Genomic DNA, 9,175 nt, shown 5'->3' with positions numbered 1-9,175 from the left:
GCCACAGAGCAAGAAGGCCTCTTCATGTGCCTGCTGAAATAATGAAAAGCTGGCTTGGCAGTGAAGCCCTTTACTCAAGTCAAGAGAATCTTCCATCCTAAACACTGAGAGATCAGCTTTTGTACCACCACCTCCCTAAGCAGCCACAGCTTAAGGACCCATATGGAAGAAACTACTTGTGTCACTCTCTTTACTAGTGAGGCTTCCTCTGGGGTGGCATGCAGTGACTGCAGTCCTCCATGGCTGTTTGGAGAGGAGTTGAAGAACATTCTCTACCTACATGAAACCTAAACACATTGGGGGTCTTGAGAGGTGGGGCCTGGTGGATTCATGCTTACTAAGTATATCTGTAGCAGGAGGAGAGTGACAGAGACCCATAACATCAACTGAAGATCTACCAGGAAAATGTGAGGGCTAAAGGAAGAAATGAATCAACAGTGACAGCCAGGCAGGAGAAAAACCAAAAGGCTCTGAAACACAGCAAAGAGGAGCTTTAACTTGTGATTTCTTCTTCTCTAGTGGCATTCAATTTCCCCTTCCCTACTGTGAAAATGTCAGAAATGAACAGGCAACTTCAATAACACAGAACTGAAAGAGATAGAGAAGGCAGGAAAGTCCTTAGAAGCTGCTTCCCACAGGGCACTGGTACACCCGGCACCAGCACCAGGCACAATCCTCCCCAGGCACACGCAGGGGACAGCAGGTGTTTTGGTCAGGCAGGTTTATTTTAGTTTCTAAAATGAGTTTCTAATAAAATAAAGCGTTCAAAATGTGCAACACGTGCCATTCTCTGTGGGGTCCCCTTTGCCCCTGAATGAGAGCTAGAGCAGGGCAGGGTGGGGAGAGGGAGAAGAAAGCAGGGGGGTGTGTGTGTGTGTGTGAGGTGTGTGTGTGTAGAAAGCTCCATTGGGCTGCGAGGGAGCTGGGTTCCAGCTATCTCCTGGGTCCAAGTGTCCCACCACTAAAAGGCTGTGAGAGAGGCCATGAAGGAGGGGCAAAGGGTGGGAGAGGGAGGTGTCACCGGAGTAGGCAATAGCTACCGGCTCGAATACTCCCAATAGTTCCAAAGCACCTGTGCTGCTGCAGAGATGAGTCGTGTTTTGCCCTCATACGCAGCTTCCAGCCCTTTTGCAGGTACAGATCTCCCACAGCTTCCTGCTATCTTCACGCCATCCCTAGACCCTCCTGAGAGGTCTGCATAGTGTCCATCTCTCTGCAGCATGGCACACAGAGTTTCATCCTCCCATGCAGACTGGTCCCTGCTGCCATCAGCACTCAGTTTGCTGGATGTTCTCTTTCTGGTTTTCCTCCACCTCCTTCTTCCTCGGCATAGCAATTGCAATCATCCCATCCAGTGCAGGGAAGGCAGGAGACCGTGCCTGAAAGGGAAGAAAAAGGCAATATCAAGCATGGAAGAGAGACTGAATGGCACAAGTCTGGGCTGCCATGGAAGATGTGGTCCTGCTGCTTGCAACCACGAGGCTCTTGTTCCCTCCTACAGTCAGGGAAGAGCCCCAGTCCCACTCTCTGAGACATGCAGTTTCTTCTGGGAAAGGCTGGTTCAACACTATCCTCTGTGGTGTCATAGGCATAAGGAATAACAAAGACAGGACATGCCCAAGAGAGAGCAAAAAATGTTGTGGGCAATGGTCAGGCCATTGCCAGGTTCTATGGGATGCCTGATTTTACAACACTTTTTTCAGAGAGAATAATTAAAGGTATGAAGGTTCCTGCAAAATGAGGTGAGAACAAATGGAAGACAGACTCACTTTCACATCTTGCTTTAACAAGTAACTTCCTAGACAATGGAAAAGAGGTAGATCCCAGGGCCTCCGATAACAGTAAAGTGTCTGGTGACACACAGGCAATCAATACAGCCCCTTCTGCACTGGAAGGGGATTTTCACTGTGGACCCTTTCCAAGAAGCTAAGTAGAAGGCAACTACATCACAGCTACTCTGCAAAAGTGTCCTTGGTCAGCAAAGGGAAACCCTAAAGGAAGAATTTGATGTGTAAATGATTTTCAGGGAACACGTTCTTTTTCCAGTGATGTGCTGGGGAGGGATCAGTCCTGGTCTGGTCTCTGGGATCATAAAGGCAAGGCAGAGTTTTCAGGAGACAAGATACTGGAACAAGCTGATCAAATTAAGGCAGCAGACAGCCCAGGTGTGAGGTCTGAGCCAGCGTCGAGATCAGCATCAGGGGACCAGCAGGCATTTATACAGAACAGGAGGCTGTTACATCAAAGTATCCAGATAAGGAATAAGAAAGGACACCTACAAAAGCCTGGAAATTAACCCTGCCCTATTACAGCATGGCTTGATCTCTGGGAGAATAAACAAGAGCCTTTTCAAGGCTGGGCTGTGATTGTCCTCTAGGGGGGGTTTAATCTTCCTCTGAAGTGTCTGACATCCCCCAGATGAATGCTATGGTTAGTCAGACCTACTGGTGCCCAGGATACAGCTTTTGCTTCATGTCCATGACATCTTCAGAGGCTGCCTGATTCCCATTCTTCCTCTGGCTGCTGTGCCCCTGAGACATTTTACTGCTGTCTCTAGGGCACCCAGGGTAAGGTCAAACAAGGATAAGGTCAAATAAGGGCTGATGTACAGGAAAGCTAACAGAAATGGGGTGATGGACACTTACCCTTTTTTGTAGGGCCAGAGCCATGACACAGACTGTAAGCAGGAGGAAGAAGGTGAGTGTGAGCCCAAACGTAACCTGCCCACTGAAGATGGTGGGAGGGCTGGAGACCTGGGCACCTGTAAGGAACAACCACTGTTAGGAAGGAGGGGAAGGTTGATTTTGCACTGGGGCAAGGCTGGGTCTGCAGAAAGACAGGCAAACTGGAAGAGGCTGCAGGGTACTGGAAGCAGCAACAGGAGGAACTGGTGAGAGCTAAGACAAGACAACAGCAAGATGGGATCCAAGGAGCCAAAGAGGAGGAGGGTGGACAGCACAGGGTGAAGCTGGACAGGGTGAAGCCGAGACAGGAAGGGGCACTAGGGAATTAATAGGATGAGAAGACAGGATTTTGTTATGGATCCATGGGGAGCAGTACCTGTGATCTGCAGCCCATACTCCACTGCTCCCAGTCTGCCTTCTGGGCCATACACACTGCATTCCCATGTGCCCGTATCCTTTTGTGACACATGGGGTATTTCCAAGGTAGGGCCCATCTGAAATCTGTGGCCCCGCAGGTTATGGGAGGTGGCCTTGGCCAGCTTGCTGTTAGTAGGGGCTGAGTCAAGCTGCTTCCACTGGAAACGTTCATGTCCCTGAGGGTGTGTGAGGCTGCAGATGAGCAGCAAGTGACTCCCCTCAGAAACGGGTCCTTGAATGCTTGGAGTGACTGCAGGAGAGGAGAAAGCAATACCATTAGGAAGGACTACAGGCAGGTCCACATCTCTTCCTTATCCCTCCTTCTTCTGTAACACACTTCCTTTTTTACCCCATCTGATTTATTTTGTCTTCCTCAGTCTTAAGAAGAATCAAGTTCCCCTGGAAAACCCCTGCTTTCATCAGAGTCCAGCGCAGTGCAATGCCCTGAACAGAGAACTTGTTTCCCAACCTGGGGTGGGAACTTACGAGCAGGAGCAACCCATGCTCATGCACTGATGTGCGAGGAGGTTTATCTGCAAGCAGCGTGGGACCCCTGAGGAGTTATGCACCTCCCTTTGTCTCCCCTCACCTGTAACCACTGCCAGGGTCACATCCCTGCTGATCATCCTGCTGCTGACAGAGACAGCACAGCGGTACTGTCCTGCATCACCCAGCCCCACCGCAGGGAGATGAAGGGGGAAGCTTCTGCTGCTTGAATTGTAGGAGATGCCCCGGTCTTGCAAGTGTCCTCCTGCAAGGCGGCTCCAGTGGGCTGTCACCACATTGATCCCAAAGGCACTGGGAAGGTAGCTCAAGGTGCACGGTAGATCAGCTGCAGAACCAGCTGCAGCATAGACCACAGGGTTGGCTGGGCCTTCAAAACCTGAGCCAGAGAGAGGACAAAGTGGGATGGTAGCTGGAAAGAGCTCCACAGGGAGGTGAGGACGGGGTGGGAGCTGGAAAGCTGAGGCCACTGGGTTCGGCCAGTCACATCAGACTGAGCAACCTGGGGATGCTGGAGTAGGAACGCAGAGGCTGAGCTCACCTAGAATTTGCAGGTTGTACATGGCAGAAATGATCTCATTATCGGAGTATCTGAGCTGGCAGCGCCAGGAGCCCGCATCGCTCATGGTTGGCCGGAGGATGGAGAGAGCCCCATGCGAGGAGCAGAAGGTCCTGGAGGTGGGGACCAGGCGCCCATTGTGGAACCAGCATGTCTCCACGAGGCTCGCACGGTGGCTGGAGTTGCACTGCAACAAGAGCGGCTCGTTTGCCACCACAGGGCTGGGTGGACTGAGGGTTACTGTAAGAAAAAACAAGTGGCAGAGGGGGAAGCTGAGGTCACATTAGGACTGCCCCTTCTGCCCTAGCTTTGTCCCTCAAGCAGCACTTTCTCCAGAGCTGAAAGCAGACAGCAGGAAGCTGTGCTCTTCCAGGAGGCTGCTCCCTGTTCTCTACCCTGCTCTGGCAGACATGGCATCCCCTGCCCGTCCCACCCTTACAACCTCCCCACTCCTAAACCCAATGTTCCCCAGGTTTTCCATTTCCTCCTACCTGTGATGACCTCCAGCTCCACGTGGCAGCTCTGCACCTTGGTGTTGCGCATCACCCACGCCTCGTAGAGCCCGGCATCCTCGCTCCGCACGGGGCTGATGCTCAGGGAGAAGTTGCCGTTGCGTAAGGCAGAGTCCTGGAGTGACACCCGGGGCCTCATGGGCAGCGCCGTCTTCCTGAGCCCCGAGTCCTCCACCTCCAGCACTACGTGTGGCTCCTGGTGGGTGCTGCGGGTGGGACGAGTGAGTGGCTCGTGCTGAAGGCACCAGTGAGATCAAGGAGGGGGGAGCAGGAAGGAAGGAATGTGGGGAAGGAGAACGGGGGCCAGAAGTCTCTCACACCCTCCCCAGTTCCCCCCCCCAAGGACACGGATCTGTCCTGGCCCTGGCGTACCTTCCCCCAAGCCGCTTCCACAGCACAGATGTCTTGTCAGGCAGTTGCTTCCAGCTCTTCCCCATCTTTCTGTGGCTCAGGTAGCAAGGCAGAACGGCTGAACTCCCCGCTCTGGCCCATACTTTCTGCTTCCTGCTTCCCACCTCTGCTGCTCCTGGTAGGATGTGGCCAGCTGCAACGAGATGGAGGGCTCAGCAAAGGGTGGGACTCATGGAGCAGAGAGCAGTATCTGCCTATCTTCACGGGATAGGGCACTGCCTCCCTTCCAGATCTGTCAGAGACCAAGGAACAGCCAGATTCAGCTTACTGAACTACTCTGCCCTCCCTGATACATTCAGCCCCTCTCACCATTGAAAGCCAGCAGAGTGAAGGTGAGGAACAGCACTGGGAACACGGGCCTCATGGCGGCATCCAGCAGATGCGAGGGTCTTTGTCTTCCCACTCAGGTCTGTGCTTGGTCAGGTTGGAAGCTTTAAGAGCTCAGCAAAAATGAGGCACAAGCAAAGAAGATGATGAAGTGGGAGGATGAACAAAGGGGGGCAGCTGGATGTGCTTGCTCTTCTGCTGCCTCTCTCTTTCTGATCAAAGCATTCCCCTAGATGCCCTTATATTGCAGGTGGGCAGCTGATTTCCCCATATCACTAAGAAGATGCGTCATGGCCAAGAAACCAGTACAAAGTCTGAGGCACGTGAGGGCAGAGCTGAAGCCAGTGTAAGAGAGGGACCAGAGACACTGCTCTAAGCATCTTTGAGTGGAAATTCTTTGGGTCGCTGTTGTTTTTCTTACAGGTTTCGCTTCTACATAGACAGTGGAAAAAGTGTAGAAGACACTTCCCAGCAAGTGCCCTTCATGTTTTTCTTTCATCTCTTACCTTTTTTGGTTTGATCTTTCCGCCTCTTTCAGCTTTTCACTGATTGTTTCAGGGCTTTTGAGAACACGTTCATCTTTTTTTCCTGCTGTTCTTTTATTTTTGTTGTGTTTGGGTTTTTTCCTCCCTCTCCCTCCATTTAATCCTTCAAATGTGCTAGTTTCACAAGCAGCATGAGGAAAGAGTCTGTGGTGACCTCCAACCAGAGCACATGTGACCCATCAATCCTGAGCCCAGCGGCAATATAGGACAAAGCTGAGATGGTCTGAGGGGGCAGAGAGGAGAAGCAGCCGGCAGTGAGAAGAGGGGCTGCAGGCTGTAGCACTGCGAGAGGGGTGAGGAAGGGACCCTCCTAATCCAGCAACGCTGGGGAAAACCCACCCAAGCTTGTGCTCTGAGGGTGCTCAGTCCAGCTCCCGTGCAGCTGATTGATAAGCTTTGCATAGGGCAATACATTTCCATCCATGTGCCTCAGCCTGGGGGCCCCTTTTGCCTCAGAGAACCCACCACTGTTGTGGCTCACACTTTCCAGCAACCCACTGACTCTGGCTCTTTCGGACTTAATCAGCCCTTCATGACGGGTGTCATACAACCAAGCCCCTTGGCAGCTCATGCCCTGAGGGTGGGCTGGGGGTGAGGGAAGGGACGTGACTCAGAGCAGGCACTTCTTCACTGTGGAAGGATCCTTGCTCACTCTCTAGCTTTCCTCAGCTGGTGGTGAAGGTGGAGCATAAAAGAGCAAGTGGTACACCTCATTTCAGCAGCCCCTGTTGTGGTGACAGCTCTCATCTCTTCTATTACACTCAGCTCTTCAGCCCCCAGAAGAGTTGTACTGGTGCACAGGAACCTGGTGCAACCTTTTGTGCCTCTGTGCCCCCAGGGGACTGCTCTGAAGTGGTCCTTTGTGCCCCTCTGTTACACAGCCCATGGCATTGTGTGAGAGAGGAAGAGAGAAGATGGGGGAGAACTTGTGACGGTTAACAGGAGGTGTTTTTTCCTCCTCTTCAAGAAAAACAGTTTGTGGTGGCCAGTCCAAGCAGAAAGCACCAACCTCTCTTTCCCCTGAATCAGCAGTGCGAGAGTGGTGTGAGTGTGGGTGAACGAAGACGAGAGAGAAGGGAGATGGAACCATGGTGGGAAGGCACATACAGCTCCACCGCCCAGCATCATGGGCTCCCCCTCCCCTATCTTCACTCAGGGGACACAATGAACTCACTACTCTCCCCCTCCATTCTGATCCAGTCTTCACTCTGAGCGTCAGCACCCTGACGTTATTCCCTTCTAGTCCCCAAAACCACCCTTCACCGCATCCCTGTCTAGGAAGTGCTGTCTTCTAGGAACCAGTTAAGGACAGACACTTATTCCCATCTTACTGCTGCCTCCCAGGAGGCAGTCACAAAGGACAGATGGAGAGCCCAGAGAGGTGCCAGGAGCTGCCTGGCACTGGGGGGCACTTAGGCTGAGGGGTTATTATGCTGAGTGAGCGTGTTGTGAAATGCAGGGTTTGGAGGTACCATTTTACTCAGCACAGGCTATCTTTAGCAAAGACACCTGTGACGTTCGAACGACCCATTTGAAATGCTGACTCCCTCGAATGGCATTTTCGTCATCTCCCAGAACACGACCCGCCACAGAAGTAACAGTGACCGGGGCAAGAGCAGCACCAGGGCATCTTCTCAGAGCTGCCTGCATGCGTCCCCTGGGCAGAGGGGCTGACAGGGACGTGTGGGACACCAGCAGAGCCATGGGCAAGGAGGGTCAGGCTATGACAGGAGCAGTGCAGGACAGGGATGAAGCAGCCCAGCTCACTAAATACTCCCTTGTCTGTGTTAGGCATTAGATAGCTTCAGCCAGGTTCCAGACTTAATTGCAGCAGTCACCTCGCACACAACCTTCATACATTGTTTTTCTTGTCTGTCTTGACATGTCTTGGGCGTGCAAACTACACTTACCAAGAAAAGTAGGAATAGAAAGCACTATTCTGCAGAATCATTGAGGTAATCTTGCTGAAGGAATTTTCCGTTGTTTCCAGATTTCTGTGATACCATGTCTCTCTCTGAGTGATTCCACTTTCATATTTTAGTCCTTGCAGCAGTCTGAAGTTAGTCACAATCTTCTGCTTTATGCTGACATTTTGAGGTGCTCTATAATTGATTTGCAGACTTTAACTCGTGCTATGACTTGAAGGCTGGGCTATCAGCCCATGCAGCTTGAGATCAGCTGGTCTGGGTGTTCCTGAGGTAGAGCACCCACCAAAAGGACCTTGTGTAAAAGGTCCTGATTGCTGTTTGCCCAGAGCTAAAGCAAACACAACAAGCAAAAAGTAGTTACTTACTAATAAGAGATAACAAATAACTTTTGGCGAGGGACTGCAAACAGAAACCAGGGAGACAGAAGGGAAGGTCTGGCAGGGGACATGGTGTGAGCAAAAGCACCGGGCAGGTGCCTAGGGAGGCAGTGAGGTTCCCAGGGGTCAGGCTGGGATGAGCTGCAAGACTTTTGGCACTGACTGGGAAGCTCAGGGAGCTTAAAGAGATCTAAGCTCAGAGAAAGAGGGGAAGGAGCAGAGCTGCCCTTCTCTGGGTGACTGGAACAGATACAGCGGTTCTCAAGTTAACACCTTGTGGCTGTGGAAGGGCCAAGCAGCAGAACCCTGAACCAGAAAGAGCTGACGCTCAAGACGTGGCAGGCTTTGTGTGAGAGGCACCGTGTGGAAAAGCACCCCTGAGGTAGAGGAATGAAAGCCAGTCTTCCCCCACAAAGGGCTGTGGTGGTTTCTACCGAGGCACCAACCTGGGATCCATTGTGATTATTAAACTGCTCAGCTTTAAGCCCAGGGTGGGCACCAAACACGTTTCCTTTCTCACGGGAGGAAGTAGTTGCTCCAGACTTCTGTCCCTCTGCAGTGCCTGGAAGCAGCATGCTATCTTCCCAGGGCCAGGGTACACCACACGTCAGAGTGGTCTTAGGAGAGGGACTCATTTATCTGAGGTGACAAATCCCAACAAAGGGTGAGGGGAAGAGGATCAGAAAACAGAAAGTTCACAACTTCCAGTAGATCTGGGCAAAACACAATGTGCCTCTGCAGAAGTGCTGGCAGGAGGAAGCGTGTCTGGCTGCCTGACACCTACTGGGAAGCTCTTTTGAATAGGTCTATTTTAGAGGATTTGCTGAATGGGAAGTGCCTGAGTCACCACAGGTCTGTAATGTGGAGCTGAGGAGAGGCTAGTGGTGGCCTGCTTCCCAGAACCCCATGGA

At 52.1% G+C, this 9,175-nt stretch overlaps 1 protein-coding gene across 4 annotated transcripts; it reads right to left on the bottom strand.

The window, feature by feature from the left end:
* Positions 1 to 901: 901 nt before the first annotated feature.
* On the bottom strand, positions 902 to 8,197 carry LAG3 (lymphocyte activating 3). 4 transcript variants are annotated; one of them, XM_062617695.1, is made up of 9 exons: positions 7,870 to 8,197; positions 5,397 to 5,518; positions 5,049 to 5,220; positions 4,656 to 4,882; positions 4,147 to 4,404; positions 3,691 to 3,984; positions 3,061 to 3,351; positions 2,646 to 2,761; positions 902 to 1,379 (listed from the first exon to the last, which is right to left on the bottom strand). In XM_062617695.1, exons 2-9 carry the CDS (start codon positions 5,449 to 5,451, stop codon positions 1,269 to 1,271), a joined length of 1,524 nt encoding a protein of 507 aa, XP_062473679.1. In that variant the 5' UTR covers positions 5,452 to 5,518; positions 7,870 to 8,197; the 3' UTR covers positions 902 to 1,268. The 4 variants fall into 4 exon arrangements, with proteins under 4 accessions (XP_062473679.1, XP_062473687.1, XP_062473696.1 ...); XM_062617703.1 differs by lacking the exon at positions 7,870 to 8,197 and adding an exon at positions 5,921 to 7,863; XM_062617712.1 differs by lacking the exon at positions 5,397 to 5,518 and having other exon boundaries at positions 7,870 to 8,196.
* Between the last annotated feature and the right edge of the window lie 978 nt (positions 8,198 to 9,175).

The sequence above is a fragment of the Pezoporus occidentalis genome, unplaced genomic scaffold, assembly GCF_034315485.1.
Source record: "Pezoporus occidentalis ecotype Australia unplaced genomic scaffold, CSIRO_AGI_Poc_V1 ctg104, whole genome shotgun sequence".
Classification (NCBI taxonomy): Eukaryota; Metazoa; Chordata; class Aves; order Psittaciformes; family Psittacidae; genus Pezoporus; species Pezoporus occidentalis.
Note: the sequence above shows the minus strand (reverse complement) of the source record. Positions and strands in the feature narration are given on the sequence as shown.

Bases quoted from the DNA above. Each gene is read 5' to 3' on its own strand.
- LAG3 (XM_062617695.1), bottom strand. From the start codon at position 5,451: ATGAGGCCCGTGTTCCCAGTGCTGTTCCTCACCTTCACTCTGCTGGCT. The intron at 5,221-5,396 runs GTGAGAGGGGCT...ATCTCGTTGCAG, and splicing joins CACTCTGCTGGCTTTCAATG to CTGGCCACATCCTACCAGGA. The intron at 3,985-4,146 runs GTGAGCTCAGCC...TCTCTGGCTCAG, and splicing joins GTACAACCTGCAAATTCTAG to GTTTTGAAGGCCCAGCCAAC.